This window comes from Physeter macrocephalus, chromosome 2, assembly GCF_002837175.3.
Source record: "Physeter macrocephalus isolate SW-GA chromosome 2, ASM283717v5, whole genome shotgun sequence".
NCBI classification, from domain to species: domain Eukaryota; kingdom Metazoa; phylum Chordata; class Mammalia; order Artiodactyla; family Physeteridae; genus Physeter; species Physeter macrocephalus.
Genome location: NC_041215.1, coordinates 79394255 through 79419361, shown reverse-complemented (window position 1 = coordinate 79419361; position 25107 = coordinate 79394255). Strand labels below are relative to the sequence as shown.

Below are 25107 nucleotides of genomic sequence, written 5' to 3'. Positions count from 1 at the left end.
CCCTGCATCGGCAGGCGGACTCTCAACCACTGCGCCACCAGGGAAGCCCACATTATCCTATTTTATATGGAATAGTACCAAAAAAGTTTTTAAAAATCAGATGACATCCCATCACCAAAATAACTATAGTTAATATTTTCAGACATTTCTTGATTTTACAAAAAAAATTGTGATCTCACATTTTTGACTTAATTTATTTAAATAGGAAATGTTTTCACTAATGTAAGTGGGAAATTGCCAAAATTGAAGATAATGAAAATAAATACAATGAAAACTACATATTTAATTATTTAGCCTTTAGAAGCTCTGAGGCTGAGGCCTGTTCTGTTGATAAAAAGTTATCAACATTTATAAATTTATAAATGTTAAACATTAAAGATCAACGGCATCAAACCAACATTTTCTCCTTGACATAGTCAGAAGGACTAAAGGAGAATTGAAAGAGAAATAACTTTCTCATCAAGCAATTCAGTATGATATAGTCTTCAAGATGACTCTAGTCATCTTCTTTATCAGTAAAGTATTTCCCCCAAAAGGGAATTGTGATAATAATTGTAACATTTATGATACTAATTGTTTTAGTTAATGTAAAGTTGAAATAAATAACTTTTGCCATGGACTAGGGTAAAAATATTGTGGTGAACTAGTAAGAATTAGTGGGGGAAAAACCTGTAAACTCGCAAAGTTTATTATAAACTGTTCCAAGGTGAATTTAGTGACATGAAATGATATTCAAAATTAATGTTTGAGTATATTACTATGGAGTTTCTTCTGAATTACTAATTCCTACATCTTAAAAAAAATAGTATATGCCCCAGTTACTGAAAGAGTTCTCTGTTAAGCACTTTACATATATTATCCAATTTAATCATACCCATCCTCTGAAAGGTAGAAATATCTTCATTTTAAAGATATGATAATGAGATCCTTAGAGGTTCAGTGATTTGTCTAAGATTTTATGACCAGCAGGGCTGTTAAAGCCCTTATTCTTTTTTTAAAAAAAATATTTATTTATTTATTTGGCTGCACCAGGTCTTAGTTGCGGCACTTGGGATTGTCATTTGCTGCACTTGGGATCTTTAGTTGTGGCATGTAGGATCCAGTTCCCTGACCAGGGATCGAACCCCGGCCTCCTGCATTGGGATTGTGGAGTCCCAACCACTGGACCACCAGGGAAGTCCCTAAAGCCCTTATTCTTAACCAGTAAATCTTGTACTAAAAAAGATATGAAAGAATGTTATGATGTGAGTGTACAGTGATGTCTGTTGACCCAGGAGCACGTCTTTGGAAAGTAATCTCTGATTTTTTAGTTGTAAGAAATGGGAAGTTGCCCCAATGGCCACCAAATTTTCTGTAAGCTTATAGTTTACAGCTCTTTTAGGCCTCAGTTGATCACAGGGCTATTCAGTTTTGAAGGATAACTTTAATGTTCCCTTCAGTTCATTTTTATCTTAACTTTTGGTACTATTTATTTTTAAAAATAAATTTAAGTTATTTGCATAATATGTTACCACCTCATATACAAATGAATAAAATAGGAACACTAACTTTCAGGCATAGGAACAACAATGCAATTCAGTTTCTGTTATCCACTTAATTAAAATTGAGGGCTGGGACTTCCCTGGTGGTACAGTGGTTAAGAATCTGCCTGCCACATAGAGAATGGACTTGAGGACATGGGGAGGGGGAACGGTAAGCTGGGACGAAGTGAGAGAGTGGCATGGACATATATACACTACCAAATGTAAAATAGGTAGCTAGTGGAAAGCAGCCGCATAGCTCAGGGAGATCAGCTCTGTGCTTTGTGTCCACCTAGAGGGGTGGGATAGGAAGGGTAGGAGGGAGACTCAAGAGGGAGGAGATATGGGGATGTATGTATATGTATAACTGATTCACTTTGTTATAAAGCAGAAACTAACACACACCATTGTAAAGCAATTATACTCCAATAAAGACGTTTAAAAAAAAAAAGAATCTGCCTGCCAGTGCAGGGGACATGGGTTCGAGCCCTGGTCTGGGAAGATCCCACATGCCGCAGAGCAACTAGCCCGTGTGCCACAACTACTGAGCACACGTACTGCGTCTGCTGAAGCCTGTGCGCCTAGAGCCCGTGCTTTGCAACAAGAGAAGCCACTGCAATGAGAAGCCCGTGCATCACAACGAAGAGTAGCCCCCGCTCACCACAACTAGATGAAGCCCATGCAGAGTAATGAAGACCCAACACAGCCAAAAATAAATAAATAAATAAGTTAAAAAAATAAATTAAAAAATGAGGGCTGAAATTAAGAAATTGCCATTTAAAATCTGCTGATGCATTTACTGTAGGGATGTTGTTGAGGACGTCACTATAGTTACTCATTAGCCCCTACATCAAGATGACTATATAAGAAATTTTTCATTCTGAGTATCATAAACAGTTTTTTATTTCTATCACTGAACTGACCATGTTTCCTTTGTTGATTGGCGTGCCAGGAAACTAACTTTTATTTTCAGTTTTCCTGTTTTATTGTGCTATTTGTGTAAGTTGCCTCATCATGATAAGAAGTGAATAGTATTGTGCTTCCAGGGAAACTTTTTTCATACTTTTCAGGTATTCAAAAAATTTACCTAAACCATTGTCTGGTGTGTGTACTAGTAAGATATAATGTACCTCCTCATTTCTTGCTAATTTTGTTCGTATGAATCAGGTACTATATAACATCGATTGTTTGCCGAGAATACTTAAGTATTATTTTAAATAGTTATATTTAATTGTAATAATTTACTTTAAAAATTATTATTACTGAATATTTCCATGTTAAGATATGAACAGATTAATTATTTTTAATTCTGGGGAATTATATTTAAAACAGTAGTCACTGTTTTTCTCTTATCAAACTCAATCAAACTGTCTTTCAGGATTCCTATGATACCTCTATCTAAAATAATTGATACTGTATGTTTGAAAGCATCTCATTTTGGGAATATAATCTATTTGGTAATTTTAATTAAATTAACTTGTTTATAAATGTGTTTATTGTTTTGTGGGTATATCATTGCTTTCTGTTTATAATATTTCTTAGTATTTGTTCATTTTTGTGATACTGTTATCTGATAATTTGAGTAAATCCCAGTTGAATTATGTTGCCACATTATGTCTTCAAAAGGGCATAAAGTCAGTACACATGCTTGAGTAATGTCTGGTTGTTTTACCCTTATGTTTCCAGTTGGCAATTTGAAATTATGGCTTCAACTGCACTTTAAATATGTGATAATAACATGTGTTTCTAATAAGGGCCAGCACCATTTTGTTCAGATAGTGTGAATGGTTGTCACTCATATATGACGAATGCACCTTCATCTGCTTCTTTGATAGTCCCCTAAAAACCATACCCTCAAATCAGACCGATGAAATTAGCTGCTGTGTAAATTGTGTGTCTGAGTGGTTCATTATCTAATCACCGTCAGAACCACAGTGATAAAGTACATTGAAGCAGGGAAGAGGTCTGCCAGATGATTTCACCACCCCCGCCCCAAATCCAGTTTCCCTTGGAAACCCTAATAGTGCAGTTTAGAACTTCAGGCTCTCATGCCTAGAATACAGTATCTTTTAATGTACCAAACCTGAAAATACCAGTAGTTCTGGAGCATAATTTTCTTTCTTTAAAGATCATAATTTTATTTATTTCAATCAGTTTTTGAAACGTTGAGGATCTTGAATTACTGTTTTGCTGCTAGTGCCCTAAATAGTACTAAATAGGAAAAAAAAATACTCTGTCCTACTTGTAAGAATTCAGAATAACTTGAATAAATTGTTAACCTTCTAGGAATCTTGACTCACTCGAATAATGACCTTCTGTGTTATTTGTTTATTGAATTGCTTCCCTTTAATTTATTTTAGGTGCTTTTGAAGATGATGATATCACACATGTTGAAGGAAGTGTAGATCCTATTCGAGATATAGAAATTATACATGAAGAGCTTCAGCTTAAAGATGAGGAAATGATTGGGCCCATTATAGATAAACTAGAAAAAGTGGCTGTGAGAGGAGGAGATAAAAAACTAAAACCTGAATATGTAAGTAAAATCTACAGCTTCTTTAGGTATTTGAGTTCATTTTCCTTGATTAAATTTTTAAAGTAAAGCACATACAATAACTAATATTGTTATGGAATTTTAGGATTCAAGGATCATTTCTGTTAAATTGTTGAGAAACCTTGTTTTGTCTTGGCAGAAAAGGATTGTGGTGACAGGCTGTTTAAGGTGTTCTTAGGAAACCATATATAGCAGTAATGTTGAGTATTTTATGGTTACTATGTATATCCTCAATTTTTGGTGTTGGAGATGTGGGGTTTTATGATGAAAACTTACTGGATTTAGATAAAGGACTGAATACGAGTTTTGTGGATTTGAAGAAGTGATTTACATAAGGAATTGGTCTTCCACAGTGATTGACCGAATGAATGCACTATTAAAGTAGACAGATAATTTTAATCTTTTATGGAGTGAAAACACATCATTGTCTTTAATATTCAAATGTGTTTTCTATCACATTATAGTGAATAATTGTTAGTAATATTGTAGGAAATGTTTCAAAATCTGTTTTGAAGCTTTTAGTTTAAATATCATCAAATTGTCTTTTACCTTAAAAAAGCAGCCTTAATTATATATTTTCTCATTAATTAACATCTTCCACAAACTGTTCTTGCTTTTTATGTTTTTTTGTTATAGGAAGAGATTTCTTTCTTTTTAACTTTTCATGTGTTTTTAATATGTTTATTTTTTATTTTCTCATTTTTGGAAACTGATTATCTTTTTGCTTTCTCATTTATTTTTAATAAGTTTGGAAAACACACCTTTGATTAGGGAACTCTAATAGGAAGAAATCAATTACAGAATCAACCTCTAAACATAGTCACACTACCAATAAATTATGGTCGAAAGTGCCTGGTCTTGGAACAGGGAGACCTGTGTTGTGCTACTGATTTCCTTGAGAGTCTGGAGTGAGCCCAAGTCATTTTACTTTTCTTAACATCATACTTATTTCACTTTTCCCCTATTCAAATAGAATGGAGAAAGGAGAGCGATTTGTGTGAGGAAATTGTACAAGATTTAGGATGGAAAAGGGGATTTCACATGTGGGTATGAAAGATATCCCTTTCTGTAAACGGGGAAAACGTCATGAGACAGATGTTGGGATTGAAGGCAATTCCTTTGCCCCAGACAGCATGGTTTCTGATTAGAGTAAAGCCTTATGCAGTCATCCTTTAGTTAATTGAAACTTACTGACATCCATATATATTTCAGAAGCATTAACCGTCTTCAAAATAAATTTGTCGATCTTGCTTTTACTTAAATGGGGAAAAGAGGCATCATGTTCTTCTGAAATTCTTGGGTTACCATTTCCTGGCCTTCGCAAAGAAAACTAGAATGCTGAGTGTTATTACTTCTTCTTATTTCCAAAAACTGTGATTATTTCATCATTTTCTTTCCTCATATTAGATTCAGCTGCTTCAGAATAAATTATAGATTCGTGTTTCTCAACCTTTTTTTTAAATTATCACTGTCCCTAAGGAAAAAAATTGAATTAAATTTCAATTAATTAAATTTCTCCCTAATGAGAGAAATTAAACACTAACAAGTAAGAATTTGTTGGATAGACTTGAGCTTTGGAGAGCCACAAAACATTTTAATAACGAAGTTTTTTTTCACCCCCAAGAACCAATTTTTGCCCCTCTGGGAGTAATATTACACCTATTGTGAATTCATGCTATAGATTATCTTGTAGCAAAGCCAATACTTGTAAGTATGGTAAAACAGATGGCTTTTAGAAATTTTTTTTCAGTTTGTTGTTAGCAAAAATAGGGCTCTGGTTGGGTCTGTAACGCAATTTGGAAAAAATTAACATCTTTACAATACAGAATCCTTCAGTGTAGGAACATCTTATATTTCTATTTATTGAGCCAGGCACTGTTGGGCACTTTTTATATATGTTATTTAAATCTCACAACATGCAAGGTATATATTATTATCTCCGTGTTAAAACTGAGGAAGGCCAAGTTTCAAGAGGTTTTGTGAATTGCTCAAGATTTCATACTTGGTAATTTATAGATCAAGTTTTTCAACCATATTAGTCCAACTACAGGGCCAATATGTTGGGTTTTTTTTTTATGCTTTTAAAAATTGTAAAATATGTACCAAAAGATGCATTAACCTCATATGTATAGTTTAACAAATAGTTGTGAAACAAACGGGAGTAAAACCTACTTGCAGGTCAAGAAATAGAATATTGTTTAGCACCCCAAAATATCTCCATCACTTACCAGTCTTAAAACTTTCTGTCTTCCCACAGCTAACCATAATCCTGAAATTTATAATAATATCCTTATCGGTGTATGTGCCACCTGCAATGATATGAATTATTTTCCTGAGTGCAAACTTTATATAAATGGTATCATGTTGTATCTATTTATATGAGCATTTTCATTCAGCATTATTTTGTACAGTTCATTTATGTTACATTTATCTTTAATTCATTTGTTTTTCTTTTTTTTTTTTTTTTTTTTTGGGGTATGCGGGCCTCCCTCTGCTGTGGCCTCTCCCGTTGCGGAGCACAGGCTCCGGACGCGCAGGCTCAGCGGCCATGGCCCACGGGCCCAGCCGCTCCGTGGCATGTGGGATCCTCCCAGACCGGGGCGCGAACCCAGTTCCCCTGCATCGGCAGGTGGACGCGCAACCACTGTGCCACCAGGGAAGCCCCATTTGTTTTTCTTAATGTAAAATATTTCATTGAAAAAATATACCATAATTTTAAGATCTGTTCTACTGTCAGTGGGCATTTGAATTTTGCCTCAAAGTTTTTTATAATCATGAGCAATGCAGCTGTGAACATTCTTTTACATCCTGATGCATGTAAGGGTAGTCTAAGCCTTATATTTATTACAGAAGTCAGTAGTATATGTATATCTTCGACTTTACTAGATAACACTGTTTTCCTGGTCTGTGAGAGTTTATCCTGTTGTCAATACTTGGTATTATCAGATTTTTTCATTTTTGCAGTTTGATAGCTGTGTAATGGTATTTGGTTATGGTTCTCATTTGCAGTTCTCTAGTTATGTAAGATTGGAGACCTTTTTAAATATTGATTGGCCCTTTAGGATTTCCTCTTTTGTCAACTGCTTGTTCTAATTATTTTGCTCATTTTCTATTGGATCAGTGTCTTTTTCTCAATAATTTGAGAAGGTTACTTATATATTTTGGATATTAGTCATTTGCTTTGAATGGATTGCAAATATGTTCTCCCATTCTGTGGCTTTTATTTTTAATCTTTTTAATAGTATCTTTTGATGACCAGGTTTTAATTTTAAGGTTAGTGTTTTCCTGTCTTGTTTCAGAAACTTTCCTACCTTAAGGTCATCAAGATAATCTCTTGTATTCTAAAAGCATTATTGTTTTATCTTTCACACTTAGCTCATTAACCCACCTGGAATTCATTTTTTGTAAGTAGTTTAAGGCAGTCATCCAATTTGATCTTTTTCCCCCCATATGGAAAACCTGTTGTTCCAGCACCATTTTTAAAAAAGACTGTCCTGGGCTTCCCTGGTGGCGCAGTGGTTAAGAATCCGCCTGCCAATGCAGGGGACACGGATTCGAGCCCTGGTCCGCGAAGATCCCACATGCCGCAGAGCAACTAAGCCCGTGCACCACAACTACTGAGCCTACGCTCTAGAGCCCACAAGCCACAATTACTGAGCCCGCACACCACAACTGTTGAAGCCTGCACACCTAGAGCCCATGCTCTGCAACAAGAGAAGCCACCACAATGAGAAGCCCATGCACTGCAAGGAAGAGTAGCCCCTGCTCGCCGCAACTAGAGAAAGCCCGTGCGCAGCAACAAAGACCCAACGCAGCCAAAAATAAAAATAAATAAAATAAATAAAAATTTAAAAAAAGGACTGTCCTTTCCCTACTCCAGTGAGGTGCCTCCTCTGTCATAAATCAAAGAGCTTTGGCGTCCTAGCTCTTTCCTGAGGATCGGCAGATGAGTCTAGGTAAAAGTGGCCAAGAGCAGCAGTGGGGTCCCAAACCTTCTGAGGTGAAGGTGAGAAGGGAAGATGGAATGAGGGGTTAATATCCCATGGATTCTATGGTCTTATGTGTGTTCCTTACATCATTTTTTTTTTTTTTTTTGTGGTACGCGGGCCTCTCACTGTTGTGGCCTCTCCCGTTGCGGAGCACAGGCTCCGGACGCGCAGGCTCAGCAGCCATGGCTCATGGGCCTAGCCGCTCCACGGCATGTGGGGTCTTCCCAGACTGGGGCACGAACCCGTGTCCCCTGCATCGGCAGGCGGACTCAACCACTGCGCCACCAGGGAAGCCCCCTTACATCATTTTTATACTTTCCTCATCCCCTGCTGTCCAGTCTCTAGTCTAGATCAGGCACAATTAAAGTGTGGTCCTCACACCAGCAGCATCACCATCACCTGGGAGCTTCTTAGAAATGCAAGCTACAGATCTACTAAATCAGAATCTCTGGGGATGTGTTTTAACAGGCTCTCCTGTTATGCACGCTACACAAGGTTTGAGGATCACTGCTTTAGAGCAGCCACCAGCCCTCTACCCTCCACCCCAGGGTAGAAGAGTCTTAGGCCTTCCCCTACCCTTTTCTTGGTCTAGTAATGCCTCACTACCTTTTTAGGTCCTTGGTACTGTTAAGAAGATATTTTCTCTATTTAGGCCTGCTTTATTGTTGTCTTTATAGGCGCAGTTACTCTGAATCACTTAGTTCATTAGTAGTGAAAATGGAGGTCTCCTCGATACAATTTTACCAACAGTTTGCTTGATATCATAATATAACAATCTGACAGTTCGTGGGGATAAAGACCAATATTAAGCAGGGAAAGACATTTTAGGATGAGTTATTTTAAGTAGTTTATTTATTAGTGAATATTTTTACATTATAACTACTTTTGCCTTAAAAAAAAGTAAGTTACAAACAACAATATTTATAGTATAATCCGGTTTTTGTAAAAAATGATAGCTGTATTTTTATAAGTGCATCAAAAGAGGTATGGAAATATGCTCAATTGTTATGTTTTAACAGTAAACATTTGGAAACTGAAAAAGGTTTTTAACGGTAAAGTGTTTGGAAAGGGACTAGTGGCTGTGAGAGTGAGTGATTGGGGTGGGCACTTTGACTCTTTACCCTCTATACCTCTCTGTTACTTGATTTTTTTTTCATAGCAATGTATTATTAATTTTTTTAAGAAAAAAAAGGTCTAAGGAAATTATTTCCTTTAGGTGGCCTCCAAAAAAAGAGGTAAATGCATATATATTGTCCTTAGCTGTTTCTGACCTATATTCATCAAACTATCATTTTAGCTTTGCACTAGAGAAAGGGTTTTGAAGTTTCTGTCTGAGATTGGAAAAGGAATGTGGTAGGAGATGTGAAGCTGGAATAGATGCACATATGAGAAGTCATAGGCTTTAGGATCAATTTCATCTTCACTAACCTGAAAATTTGGATAGGCAATGTAATTTATGAAGATTAAGAAGAAGCTCCTTATGTGTTTTCTTAACACAGTGACATTTTGAGTTACAAAGCCATTTTTTAAAAAAATTTATTTATTTATTTATTTATGGCTTTGTTGTGTCTTCGTTTCTGTGCGAGGGCTTTCTCTAGTTGTGGCAAGTGGGGCCACTCTTCATTGCGGTGCGCGGGCCTTTCACTATCGCGGCCTCTCTTGTTGCGGAGCACAGGCTCCAGACGCGCAGTAATTGTGGCACATGGACCCAGTTGCTCCGTGGCATGTGGGATCTTCCCAGACCAGGGCTCGAACCTGTGTCCCCTGCATTGACAGGCAGATTCTCAACCACTGCGCCACCAGGGAAGCCCAACTCTTTTAATATATATAATTCAGTGGTTTTTAGTGTATTCACAAAGTTGTATTTCAATCACCAGTAGTTCCTTCTTGTATATACAACTCGTCCCTCTCAAACTAGACCGTTTGCATCAACTATTTAAAGATGTCTTTTTTAATCTTAAAAAACACTTCTTACTGAATACCACACTTCTCATCCTTCAATTACCATATTTTCTCTATTCTCCTTCTTTAAAACCTCTTGAAAGTGTTATTTTTTTCTACCTCCTAATAACTCAGTTCTGTCTATCTGGTTTATCTGCTCGTTAAAGTCAAACAGGTTACACCAGGGTCATTAGTGGCTTTTGCATTGTTAAATCCAAGGAACATTTTCAGTCATCTTGATTTGTCAGTAGTATTGGACACTGTTGGGTCGTTGCCTGAACTACTCTTCCCTTGGATTCCATGACCACATTCTCCTGGTTTCCCTCCTACTTCTCTAGCAACTTCTCAGTTTCTTTTGCAGGCTCATCTTCTTATACCTTTGCTATTAAATATTGGCGTTACTTAAAGTTGAGTCTTAGGCTCTCATCTCTTCTCTCAATTCTCTTTCTATGTGATGCCATCCATATCCATTGATACAATTACTATTTAAATACAAATAGCTTCCAGATTTGTATCTCTAACCCCAATCTGTCCTCTGAACTCCAGGCTAGTATATTTAATTCCTGACTTGACATCTCATGTGTTTCTCAAAGACAACTCAAAAGTTAGCACATCTGAAATCAAACTCCCTCAAACCTGATTCTCTTCAGGGTTTCTTAGCTCAGTGAATTGTACCACTGTCTGTTAGATTATGCAAACCAAAAACTTAATCGTTTTTGACACATTCTGTTTCCATCATTTCTCATATCTAGTCTATCACTGAATTCTGGCAATACCTATGGCAATATACAGATGTAATATTATGCCTATATTTTCTTGTGTATATGCATACATATAAAGATAAAGGATAAAACAAATACGGCAAAATGATACTTTAATGAATCTATGTGTACAGACATTCTCTATTATTGTAGTTTTTCTTTAAGTTTGAAATTATTTCAAAATAAAAGGTAAAAACATAGCAAAATTAAAATGTCTTATGACTTTAATATATAGAGGTACAGTTAAAATACATGACAATAATGGCACAATGGGTGTGATAATGACATAATTTAAAATGATATAATACTCCAGTTAAAAGACAAAGAGTTTCTCAAAGAGTTAAACATGGAATTACCATGTGACCCCGCAGTTCCACTCCCAGATTGATATTTCCAAAAGAATTGAAAACTGGTGCTCAAACAAATATGTGTACATGCATGTTTATAGCAGCACTATTCACAATAGCCAGAAGATAGAAGCAGCCCAAATGTCCATCAGGGGTTGAGTAGATAAACAAATTGTGGTATATACATAACAATGAATATTATTCAGCCTTAAAAAGTAAATGAATGCAGATGCCAGATGTGGATCAACCTTGAAAATATTATGCTAAGTGAAGGAACCCAGACATAAAGGTCACATATATTGTATGATTCCATATGTGTAAAACATGCAGAGTAGGTAAATTCATAGAGAGAACTGAAGATTGGTGGTTGCCAGGAGCTAGTGGGAGGGGAGAATGGGGGCAAACTGCTTAATGAGTACACGGTTTTACTTTAAAGTGATTGAAATGTTTTAGAAGTCCATAGAGGTGGTGGTCGCATCACAGTATGAAGGCTTAGTACTAAATTACTTTAAAATGGTTAATTTTATGTTTATGTGAATTTCATCTCAATAAATTTTTTAAAAATTAGTTAAGACAGAGAATGTCAGATTGGATTTTTAAAACCTACCTCTATGCTGCTTGTAAGATACATCTTAAATATGAAGACATGGAAAAATTGGAAGTAAAGGATGGAGAAATATATACCACCCCTCTCAAAAAAAAAGCCACTGTATTATAGTAATATCAAAATAGACTTTAAAGGAGTTATAAGGAAGCATTTCATAATGCTAAATGTTCAATCTACCAGGAGGATAAAATAATTTTAAGTTTGTATATGCCTAATAACATAACTTCAAAATATATAAAGCAAAAACTGATAGAACTAAAAAGTTTTTTAAAAAGACCCAAATCTACAGTCATGATAAAATATTTTAATACTTCTTTTAGTAATTGATAGAACAAGCAGACAAAATTTTAGTAAGAATATAGAAGACTTAAACAATGTGATTAAGGAGTGTGACCCAGTTGTACATTCTTATCAAGTACCAATTTAACGTTTACCAAAATTTTCCATATTATTAGCCATATAGCAAATGAACACATTTCAAATGATTGAAATCATAAAGAATATGTTATCTGACCACTATGGAATTAAAATCAGCAATCAATAATGAAAAGATTACTAGAAAATTTCTATTTGGAAATTAAACAGTACACTTCTAAAAGATGTTATGTTTTAAGGAAGAAGTCATAATGGAAATAAAATGTTTTAACCCTATGATAATGAAAATACAATATTTCAAAATTTGTTGTGTTCTTTTCTGATGTATACAATCAAATTCTATAAATCTATAGTCTCAAATGTATATATCCAAAATAAGAAAGGGTAGAATCAGTGTTCTCAAAGTATCCATCTGAAGAAGTTGGGAAAAGAACCCAGCGAAAGTAATGGAAAAACGAATAAAGATGAGAGCAGACATTAATAAAATAGAAAAGAAAGAAACATGTAATAAAGAGGCTCAAAAAGGCCAAGAGTCACTTCTTTGAAAACACTAATAAGATTTGTAAGTTCTTAGCAAGACTGGTGAAAGAGTGAAAAGGAAGCCCAAAACTAGCACCAGGAATGAAAGAGGAGTACAGATCCAACAGACATTAATATGCTAATAGGGGGATATTATAAACAACTTATGACAGTAATTTGAAAAATGTGAAATGAACAAATATCTTTAAAGACTACTTAACAAAGCTAATGTAAAGAGAAATTTAAAAACCTCATTAGTCCTGTATCTACTGAAGAAACTGAACTCATTATTTAAAACCCTATTATAAAGAAAACTCCTGGCCCAGGTAACTTCACTATACAATTAAAGTCTTATGCACATTCTTCTACAGAACAGAAAAAGGGGGAAAACTTGCCAACTGGTTTTATGAGGTCAGAAGAGTCCTGATACCCAAACCATGCAATATAAGGAAGAAGAGTTAAATACAAATCTCTTTCATGAACATAAATGCACAATCTTAAATAAAATATTAACAAACTGAACCCAGTAATAAATATTAATGATAATATGATATGACTAAAATTGTAGGAATGCAAAGTAGGTTGATATTAAAAATTAATGTACAGAATAAAGGAGAAAAATCATACATCTTTAAACATTGGGGAAAGGTTTTGATAATATTTGATTACTTATGATTTAAAAAAAAAGACCTCTAGGAACAGAGGGTAATCTCCTTAATCTGAGAAAGGGTATCTAAAAGAAAACCTACATAAGCAATTATACCTAATGATGAAATACTGAATGCTTTCCCCCTCATATCGGGAACAGAACCAGTCATGCTTACTATCACTGCTTCTATTCGGTCTTATATAATTCTTACATTAAATAAGATAAAATGAAAGTGACATTATTCACAGACAGCATGCTGTGTATTTAGAAAACATTACAGAATTTGGGATATAGACCATTGGAATTAGTGTATGAAGTCATCTGGGTTGTTGGATACAAGGTCAATATAAAAAATGATTTGTATTTCATAATCCAGAACTTAAAGGAAATTTTTTTAAAAAGATGCCAGTTGTAGTGGCATTTTAAAAATTCAGACACCTAGGAATAAATCTATTGAAAGTTACACTAAAATTTCTACACAGAAAACTATAAAGCATTTCTTTAGAGAAATTAATAAATAATTAAATAAATGGAAGGTTACACCATGTTTTGACTGGAAGACTCGATATTTTAAAGATGTCATATCTCTCTAAATTGATCTATAGATTCAGCGAGATCCCAAAATCCCATCGTTTTGTTTTTTGTAGAGATTGACAAACTAAGTTTTACATGGAAATGCAGAGGTCCCAAAATAAGCAAGACAGTCTCAAAGAACAAAGATGGAGGACTTCGTAATCATGAACCTTATATCAAGACTATTATAAATCTGCAGTGATTAAGACAGGCAAGGATAGACAAATTGACCAATGGAACAGAATGGGTATACAGACACAAATACACTTTGATTTGTGGTAGAGATGGCACTGCATAGTAATGGAAAAGGAATACTTTTATCAAGAAATGATGCTGGGGGACTTCCCTGGTGGTCCAGTGGTGAAGAATCTGCCTTCCAATGCAGAGGATGCGGGTTCGATCCTTGGTCGGGGAACTAAGATGCCACATGCCATGGGGCAACTAAGCCTGTGTACCACAACTACTGAGCTCGTGTACCTCAACAAGAGAGCCCACGTGCCGCAAACTACAAAGCCCATGTGCTCTGGAGCCCATGTGCCACAACTACGGAGCCCATGCACCCTGGAGCCCGAGCACAAGTAGAGAAAGAAAAACCTTCACGCCACAACTAGAGAGAAGCCCGAGTGCCACAGCAAAGGATCCCGCACACCTCAGCGAAGATCCCACGTGCTGCAACTGAGACCTGACACAGCCAAAAAAAAAAGAAAGAAAAGGTGTTGGGTCAGTTGGATATCCTTGTGGGAGAGAAAATAAATTCTCACCCACCTCACACTATACACAAAAAGTGAAGTTTACAAAGAGTAAAACGTGAAACTCTTATAGAATAAAACATCTATAATATAACATAGAATATTTTCATGACCTTGGAATAGACAAATATTTTTTTAAACACGACACAAAGAACAGTAAAGGAAAAGATTTTAAAATTGGGCTACATTAAAATTAGGACTTTTGCTAAACAAAATTTGAAAAGGTAAGCTACAGAGTGAAAGAACATATTTGCAGTATCTAATAAAGAACTTGTCTACAGAATATGCCAAGAACTATAAATAAGAAAAAGGCAGCCCAATAGAAAAATAGGCAAAAGGCTTGAACAAGTACCTCATAAGAGATGAAATCCCCCAGTAATCATTAGGGAAATGCAAATTCAGACTATGAGATACTACACACTTACCATAAATTAAGAAAACTGACAGTACCGAACGTTGGAGGAAATGTGAAGCAAATGGAATTCTGAGACAGTGTTGATGGGAGTGTAAATTAGTACATCTGCTTTTGAAAACTGATCAGCAATGTATATGAAGTTTGAGTAAATGTGTGACCTGAGAGTGGAGCAATTCCAGTCTTAGGTATATGCTCAAGAGAAATGCATACATAAGTTTACTGAAGTACATGTATAAGACTGTTTATAGAAGCTTTATTTGTAATAGTTTTAAAGTATAAACAACCTCAGTGTCTATCAATAGTAGAATAGGCAAATTGGGGTATATTCCTACAGAGGAATATTACATGGCAAAGAAAGAACACACTACGACTATATTTAACAACGTGGATGAATTTCACGAACAATGTTGAACGAAAGAAGCTGGACACAACAATACGTATTTTATGAATCTATTTCCATAAATTTTAATAACGGGCTAATTTGTGGTGTAAAAAAGCCAGGATAGTGCTTATCTCTTGAGAGGAGTGGAGCATTGTGACTGCATTACTGGTAATATTCTGTGTGTTCATCAGGTGGTAGTTACATGCATATGTTCATTCTGTGATACTTCATTAAGCTGTACACTTTTGTATGTTACACTGAGTATATGTTATACTTCAGTATAACCCCTTTTCAAGTTTGACCTTCAAACCACTGATTATATTCTGCCATATCAGGTGAATCTCCAACTTGGATTTTTATTTTCCGGCTTTGATTTTGGCTTCCTTAAAAATCTGTCTTAGTTCATCAACTCTCTTGACATCTCATCCATTTTTTTCTAACCTCACTCTGTTCTCTATTTATGGACTCATGCTCTTGTTTCATAGGCGCTCTTTTTGCATTCTGCCAAGTATGCCAAATAATTCATTGAGAGAGTGATATGTGTGTGTGTGTGTGTGTGTGTGTGTGTGTGTGTGTGTGTGTGTGAGAAGAAGGTTACTTATATATTTTGGATATTAGTCATTTGCTTTGAATGGATTGCAAATATGTTCTCCCATTCTGTGGCTTTTATTTTTAATCTTTTTAATAGTATCTTTTGATGACCAGGTTTTAATTTTAAGGTTAGTGTTTTCCTGTCTTGTTTCAGAAACTTTCCTACCTTAAGGTCATCAAGATAATCTCTTGTATTCTAAAAGCATTATTGTTTTATCTTTCACACTTAGCTCATTAACCCACCTGGAATTCATTTTTTGTAAGTAGTTTAAGGCAGTCATCCAATTTGATCTTTTTCCCCCCATATGGAAAACCTGTTGTTCCAGCACCATTTTTAAAAAAGACTGTCCTGGGCTTCCCTGGTGGCGCAGTGGTTAAGAATCCGCCTGCCAATGCAGGGGACACGGATTCGAGCCCTGGTCCGCGAAGATCCCACATGCCGCAGAGCAACTAAGCCCGTGCACCACAACTACTGAGCCTACGCTCTAGAGCCCACAAGCCACAATTACTGAGCCCGCACACCACAACTGTTGAAGCCTGCACACCTAGAGCCCATGCTCTGCAACAAGAGAAGCCACCACAATGAGAAGCCCATGCACTGCAAGGAAGAGTAGCCCCTGCTCGCCGCAACTAGAGAAAGCCCGTGCGCAGCAACAAAGACCCAACGCAGCCAAAAATAAAAATAAATAAAATAAATAAAAATTTAAAAAAAGGACTGTCCTTTCCCTACTCCAGTGAGGTGCCTCCTCTGTCATAAATCAAAGAGCTTTGGCGTCCTAGCTCTTTCCTGAGGATCGGCAGATGAGTCTAGGTAAAAGTGGCCAAGAGCAGCAGTGGGGTCCCAAACCTTCTGAGGTGAAGGTGAGAAGGGAAGATGGAATGAGGGGTTAATATCCCATGGATTCTATGGTCTTATGTGTGTTCCTTACATCATTTTTTTTTTTTTTCTGAGGATCGGCAGATGAGTCTAGGTAAAAGTGGCCAAGAGCAGCAGTGGGGTCCCAAACCTTCTGAGGTGAAGGTGAGAAGGGAAGATGGAATGAGGGGTTAATATCCCATGGATTCTATGGTCTTATGTGTGTTCCTTACATCATTTTTTTTTTTTTTTTTGTGGTACGCGGGCCTCTCACTGTTGTGGCCTCTCCCGTTGCGGAGCACAGGCTCCGGACGCGCGGGCTCAGCAGCCATGGCTCATGGGCCTAGCCGCTCCACGGCATGTGGGATCTTCCCAGACTGGGGCACGAACCCGTGTCCCCTGCATCGGCAGGCGGACTCAACCACTGCGCCACCAGGGAAGCCCCCTTACATCATTTTTATACTTTCCTCATCCCCTGCTGTCCAGTCTCTAGTCTAGATCAGGCACAATTAAAGTGTGGTCCTCACACCAGCAGCATCACCATCACCTGGGAGCTTCTTAGAAATGCAAGCTACAGATCTACTAAATCAGAATCTCTGGGGATGTGTTTTAACAGGCTCTCCTGTTATGCACGCTACACAAGGTTTGAGGATCACTGCTTTAGAGCAGCCACCAGCCCTCTACCCTCCACCCCAGGGTAGAAGAGTCTTAGGCCTTCCCCTACCCTTTTCTTGGTCTAGTAATGCCTCACTACCTTTTTAGGTCCTTGGTACTGTTAAGAAGATATTTTCTCTATTTAGGCCTGCTTTATTGTTGTCTTTATAGGCGCAGTTACTCTGAATCACTTAGTTCATTAGTAGTGAAAATGGAGGTCTCCTCGATACAATTTTACCAACAGTTTGCTTGATATCATAATATAACAATCTGACAGTTCGTGGGGATAAAGACCAATATTAAGCAGGGAAAGACATTTTAGGATGAGTTATTTTAAGTAGTTTATTTATTAGTGAATATTTTTACATTATAACTACTTTTGCCTTAAAAAAAAGTAAGTTACAAACAACAATATTTATAGTATAATCCGGTTTTTGTAAAAAATGATAGCTGTATTTTTATAAGTGCATCAAAAGAGGTATGGAAATATGCTCAATTGTTATGTTTTAACAGTAAACATTTGGAAACTGAAAAAGGTTTTTAACGGTAAAGTGTTTGGAAAGGGACTAGTGGCTGTGAGAGTGAGTGATTGGGGTGGGCACTTTGACTCTTTACCCTCTATACCTCTCTGTTACTTGATTTTTTTTTCATAGCAATGTATTATTAATTTTTTTAAGAAAAAAAAGGTCTAAGGAAATTATTTCCTTTAGGTGGCCTCCAAAAAAAGAGGTAAATGCATATATATTGTCCTTAGCTGTTTCTGACCTATATTCATCAAACTATCATTTTAGCTTTGCACTAGAGAAAGGGTTTTGAAGTTTCTGTCTGAGATTGGAAAAGGAATGTGGTAGGAGATGTGAAGCTGGAATAGATGCACATATGAGAAGTCATAGGCTTTAGGATCAATTTCATCTTCACTAACCTGAAAATTTGGATAGGCAATGTAATTTATGAAGATTAAGAAGAAGCTCCTTATGTGTTTTCTTAACACAGTGACATTTCGAGTTACAAAGCCATTTTTTAAAAAAATTTATTTATTTATTTATTTATGGCTTTGTTGTGTCTTCGTTTCTGTGCGAGGGCTTTCTCTAGTTGTGGCAAGTGGGGCCACTCTTCATTGCGGTGCGCGGGCCTTTCACTATCGCGGCCTCTCTTGTTGCGGAGCACAGGCTCCAGACGCGCAGTAATTGTGGCACATGGACCCAGTTGCTCCGTGGCATGTGGGATCTTCCCAGACCAGGGCTCGAACCTGTGTCCCCTGCATTGACAGGCAGATTCTCAACCACTGCGCCACCAGGGAAGCCCAACTCTTTTAATATATATAATTCAGTGGTTTTTAGTGTATTCACAAAGTTGTATTTCAATCACCAGTAGTTCCTTCTTGTATATACAACTCGTCCCTCTCAAACTAGACCGTTTGCATCAACTATTTAAAGATGTCTTTTTTAATCTTAAAAAACACTTCTTACTGAATACCACACTTCTCATCCTTCAATTACCATATTTTCTCTATTCTCCTTCTTTAAAACCTCTTGAAAGTGTTATTTTTTTCTACCTCCTAATAACTCAGTTCTGTCTATCTGGTTTATCTGCTCGTTAAAGTCAAACAGGTTACACCAGGGTCATTAGTGGCTTTTGCATTGTTAAATCCAAGGAACATTTTCAGTCATCTTGATTTGTCAGTAGTATTGGACACTGTTGGGTCGTTGCCTGAACTACTCTTCCCTTGGATTCCATGACCACATTCTCCTGGTTTCCCTCCTACTTCTCTAGCAACTTCTCAGTTTCTTTTGCAGGCTCATCTTCTTATACCTTTGCTATTAAATATTGGCGTTACTTAAAGTTGAGTCTTAGGCTCTCATCTCTTCTCTCAATTCTCTTTCTATGTGATGCCATCCATATCCATTGATACAATTACTATTTAAATACAAATAGCTTCCAGATTTGTATCTCTAACCCCAATCTGTCCTCTGAACTCCAGGCTAGTATATTTAATTCCTGACTTGACATCTCATGTGTTTCTCAAAGACAACTCAAAAGTTAGCACATCTGAAATCAAACTCCCTCAAACCTGATTCTCTTCAGGGTTTCTTAGCTCAGTGAATTGTACCACTGTCTGTTAGATTATGCAAACCAAAAACTTAATCGTTTTTGACACATTCTGTTTCCATCATTTCTCATATCTAGTCTATCACTGAATTCTGGCAATACCTATGGCAATATACAGATGTAATATTATGCCTATATTTTCTTGTGTATATGCATACATATAAAGATAAAGGATAAAACAAATACGGCAAAATGATACTTTAATGAATCTATGTGTACAGACATTCTCTATTATTGTAGTTTTTCTTTAAGTTTGAAATTATTTCAAAATAAAAGGTAAAAACATAGCAAAATTAAAATGTCTTATGACTTTAATATATAGAGGTACAGTTAAAATACATGACAATAATAGCACAATGGGGGTGATAATGACATAATTTAAAATGATATAATACTCCAGTTAAAAGACAAAGAGTTTCTCAAAGAGTTAAACATGGAATTACCATGTGACCCCGCAGTTCCACTCCCAGATTGATATTTCCAAAAGAATTGAAAACTGGTGCTCAAACAAATATGTGTACATGCATGTTTATAGCAGCACTATTCACAATAGCCAGAAGATAGAAGCAGCCCAAATGTCCATCAGGGGTTGAGTAGATAAACAAATTGTGGTATATACATAACAATGAATATTATTCAGCCTTAAAAAGTAAATGAATGCAGATGCCAGATGTGGATCAACCTTGAAAATATTATGCTAAGTGAAAGAACCCAGACATAAAGGTCACATACATTGTATGATTCCATATGTGTAAAATATGCAGAGTAGGTAAATTCATAGAGACAGAACTGAAGATTGGTGGTTGCCAGGAGCTAGTGGGAGGGGAGAATGGGGGCAAACTGCTTAATGAGTACACGGTTTTACTTTAAAGTGATTGAAATGTTTTAGAAGTCCATAGAGGTGGTGGTCGCATCACAGTATGAAGGCTTAGTACTAAATTACTTTAAAATGGTTAATTTTATGTTTATGTGAATTTCATCTCAATAAATTTTTTAAAAATTACTTAAGACAGACAATGTCAGATTGGATTTTTTTTAACATCTTTAATGGAGTATAATTGCTTTACAATGGTGTGTTAGTTTCTGCTTTACAACAAAGTGAATCAGTTATACATATACATATGTTCCCATATCTCTTCCCTCTTGTAATTTCATCTCAATAACTTTTTTAAAAATTAGTTAAGACAGAGAATGTCAGATTGGATTTTTAAAACCTACCTCTATGCTGCTTGTAAGATACATCTTAAATATGAAGACATGGAAAAATTGGAAGTAAAGGATGGAGAAATATATACCACCCCTCTCAAAAAAAAAGCCACTGTATTATAGTAATATCAAAATAGACTTTAAAGGAGTTATAAGGAAGCATTTCATAATGCTAAATGTTCAATCTACCAGGAGGATAAAATAATTTTAAGTTTGTATATGCCTAATAACATAACTTCAAAATATATAAAGCAAAAACTGATAGAACTAAAAAGTTTTTTAAAAAGACCCAAATCTACAGTCATGATAAAATATTTTAATACTTCTTTTAGTAATTGATAGAACAAGCAGACAAAATTTTAGTAAGAATATAGAAGACTTAAACAATGTGATTAAGGAGTGTGACCCAGTTGTACATTCTTATCAAGTACCAATTTAACGTTTACCAAAATTTTCCATATTATTAGCCATATAGCAAATGAACACATTTCAAATGATTGAAATCATAAAGAATATGTTATCTGACCACTATGGAATTAAAATCAGCAATCAATAATGAAAAGATTACTAGAAAATTTCTATTTGGAAATTAAACAGTACACTTCTAAAAGATGTTATGTTTTAAGGAAGAAGTCATAATGGAAATAAAATGTTTTAACCCTATGATAATGAAAATACAATATTTCAAAATTTGTTGTGTTCTTTTCTGATGTATACAATCAAATTCTATAAATCTATAGTCTCAAATGTATATATCCAAAATAAGAAAGGGTAGAATCAGTGTTCTCAAAGTATCCATCTGAAGAAGTTGGGAAAAGAACCCAGCGAAAGTAATGGAAAAACGAATAAAGATGAGAGCAGACATTAATAAAATAGAAAAGAAAGAAACATGTAATAAAGAGGCTCAAAAAGGCCAAGAGTCACTTCTTTGAAAACACTAATAAGATTTGTAAGTTCTTAGCAAGACTGGTGAAAGAGTGAAAAGGAAGCCCAAAACTAGCACCAGGAATGAAAGAGGAGTACAGATCCAACAGACATTAATATGCTAATAGGGGGATATTATAAACAACTTATGACAGTAATTTGAAAAATGTGAAATGAACAAATATCTTTAAAGACTACTTAACAAAGCTAATGTAAAGAGAAATTTAAAAACCTCATTAGTCCTGTATCTACTGAAGAAACTGAACTCATTATTTAAAACCCTATTATAAAGAAAACTCCTGGCCCAGGTAACTTCACTATACAATTAAAGTCTTATGCACATTCTTCTACAGAACAGAAAAAGGGGGAAAACTTGCCAACTGGTTTTATGAGGTCAGAAGAGTCCTGATACCCAAACCATGCAATATAAGGAAGAAGAGTTAAATACAAATCTCTTTCATGAACATAAATGCACAATCTTAAATAAAATATTAACAAACTGAACCCAGTAATAAATATTAATGATAATATGATATGACTAAAATTGTAGGAATGCAAAGTAGGTTGATATTAAAAATTAATGTACAGAATAAAGGAGAAAAATCATACATCTTTAAACATTGGGGAAAGGTTTTGATAATATTTGATTACTTATGATTTAAAAAAAAAGACCTCTAGGAACAGAGGGTAATCTCCTTAATCTGAGAAAGGGTATCTAAAAGAAAACCTACATAAGCAATTATACCTAATGATGAAATACTGAATGCTTTCCCCCTCATATCGGGAACAGAACCAGTCATGCTTACTATCACTGCTTCTATTCGGTCTTATATAATTCTTACATTAAATAAGATAAAATGAAAGTGACATTATTCACAGACAGCATGCTGTGTATTTAGAAAACATTACAGAATTTGGGATATAGACCATTGGAATTAGTGTATGAAGTCATCTGGGTTGTTGGATACAAGGTCAATATAAAAAATGATTTGTATTTCATAATCCAGAACTTAAAGGAAATTTTTTTAAAAAGATGCCAGTTGTAGTGGCAAAGGAAATTTTTTTAAAAAGATGCCAGTTGTAGTGGCATTTTAAAAATTCAGACACCTAGGAATAAATCTATTGAAAGTTATACTAAAATTTCTACACAGAAAACTATAAAGCATTTCTTTAGAGAAATTAATAAATAATTAAATAAATGGAAGGTTACACCATGTTTTGACTGGAAGACTCGATATTTTAAAGATGTCATATCTCTCTAAATTGATCTATAGATTCAGCGAGATCCCAAAATCCCATCGTTTTGTTTTTTGTAGAGATTGACAAACTAAGTTTTACATGGAAATGCAGAGGTCCCAAAATAAGCAAGACAGTCTCAAAGAACAAAGATGGAGGACTTCGTAATCATGAACCTTATATCAAGACTATTATAAATCTGCAGTGATTAAGACAGGCAAGGATAGACAAATTGACCAATGGAACAGAATGGGTATACAGACACAAATACACTTTGATTTGTGGTAGAGATGGCACTGCATAGTAATGGAAAAGGAATACTTTTATCAAGAAATGATGCTGGGGGACTTCCCTGGTGGTCCAGTGGTGAAGAATCTGCCTTCCAATGCAGAGGATGCGGGTTCGATCCTTGGTCGGGGAACTAAGATGCCACATGCCATGGGGCAACTAAGCCTGTGTACCACAACTACTGAGCTCGTGTACCTCAACAAGAGAGCCCACGTGCCGCAAACTACAAAGCCCATGTGCTCTGGAGCCCATGTGCCACAACTACGGAGCCCATGCACCCTGGAGCCCGAGCACAAGTAGAGAAAGAAAAACCTTCACGCCACAACTAGAGAGAAGCCCGAGTGCCACAGCAAAGGATCCCGCACACCTCAGCGAAGATCCCACGTGCTGCAACTGAGACCTGACACAGCCAAAAAAAAAAGAAAGAAAAGGTGTTGGGTCAGTTGGATATCCTTGTGGGAGAGAAAATAAATTCTCACCCACCTCACACTATACACAAAAAGTGAAGTTTACAAAGAGTAAAACGTGAAACTCTTATAGAATAAAACATCTATAATATAACATAGAATATTTTCATGACCTTGGAATAGACAAATATTTTTTTAAACACGACACAAAGAACAGTAAAGGAAAAGATTTTAAAATTGGGCTACATTAAAATTAGGACTTTTGCTAAACAAAATTTGAAAAGGTAAGCTACAGAGTGAAAGAACATATTTGCAGTATCTAATAAAGAACTTGTCTACAGAATATGCCAAGAACTATAAATAAGAAAAAGGCAGCCCAATAGAAAAATAGGCAAAAGGCTTGAACAAGTACCTCATAAGAGATGAAATCCCCCAGTAATCATTAGGGAAATGCAAATTCAGACTATGAGATACTACACACTTACCATAAATTAAGAAAACTGACAGTACCGAACGTTGGAGGAAATGTGAAGCAAATGGAATTCTGAGACAGTGTTGATGGGAGTGTAAATTAGTACATCTGCTTTTGAAAACTGATCAGCAATGTATATGAAGTTTGAGTAAATGTGTGACCTGAGAGTGGAGCAATTCCAGTCTTAGGTATATGCTCAAGAGAAATGCATACATAAGTTTACTGAAGTACATGTATAAGACTGTTTATAGAAGCTTTATTTGTAATAGTTTTAAAGTATAAACAACCTCAGTGTCTATCAATAGTAGAATAGGCAAATTGGGGTATATTCCTACAGAGGAATATTACATGGCAAAGAAAGAACACACTACGACTATATTTAACAACGTGGATGAATTTCACGAACAATGTTGAACGAAAGAAGCTGGACACAACAATACGTATTTTATGAATCTATTTCCATAAATTTTAATAACGGGCTAATTTGTGGTGTAAAAAAGCCAGGATAGTGCTTATCTCTTGAGAGGAGTGGAGCATTGTGACTGCATTACTGGTAATATTCTGTGTGTTCATCAGGTGGTAGTTACATGCATATGTTCATTCTGTGATACTTCATTAAGCTGTACACTTTTGTATGTTACACTGAGTATATGTTATACTTCAGTATAACCCCTTTTCAAGTTTGACCTTCAAACCACTGATTATATTCTGCCATATCAGGTGAATCTCCAACTTGGATTTTTATTTTCCGGCTTTGATTTTGGCTTCCTTAAAAATCTGTCTTAGTTCATCAACTCTCTTGACATCTCATCCATTTTTTTCTAACCTCACTCTGTTCTCTATTTATGGACTCATGCTCTTGTTTCATAGGCGCTCTTTTTGCATTCTGCCAAGTATGCCAAATAATTCATTGAGAGAGTGATATGTGTGTGTGTGTGTGTGTGTGTGTGTGTGTGTGTGTGTGTGTGTGAGAGAGGGGGAGG

General features: G+C 35.8%; 1 protein-coding gene across 1 annotated transcript in view; it reads left to right on the top strand.

The window, feature by feature from the left end:
• OLA1 (Obg like ATPase 1) overlaps positions 1-25107 on the top strand; it is a 192556-nt gene that overhangs the window by 109536 nt on the left and 57913 nt on the right. The window contains exon 5 of the mRNA XM_024122194.3: positions 3881-4056. Within this exon, the coding sequence (XP_023977962.1) occupies positions 3881-4056 (176 nt within the window). The remainder of the gene's footprint in view (positions 1-3880; positions 4057-25107) is intronic.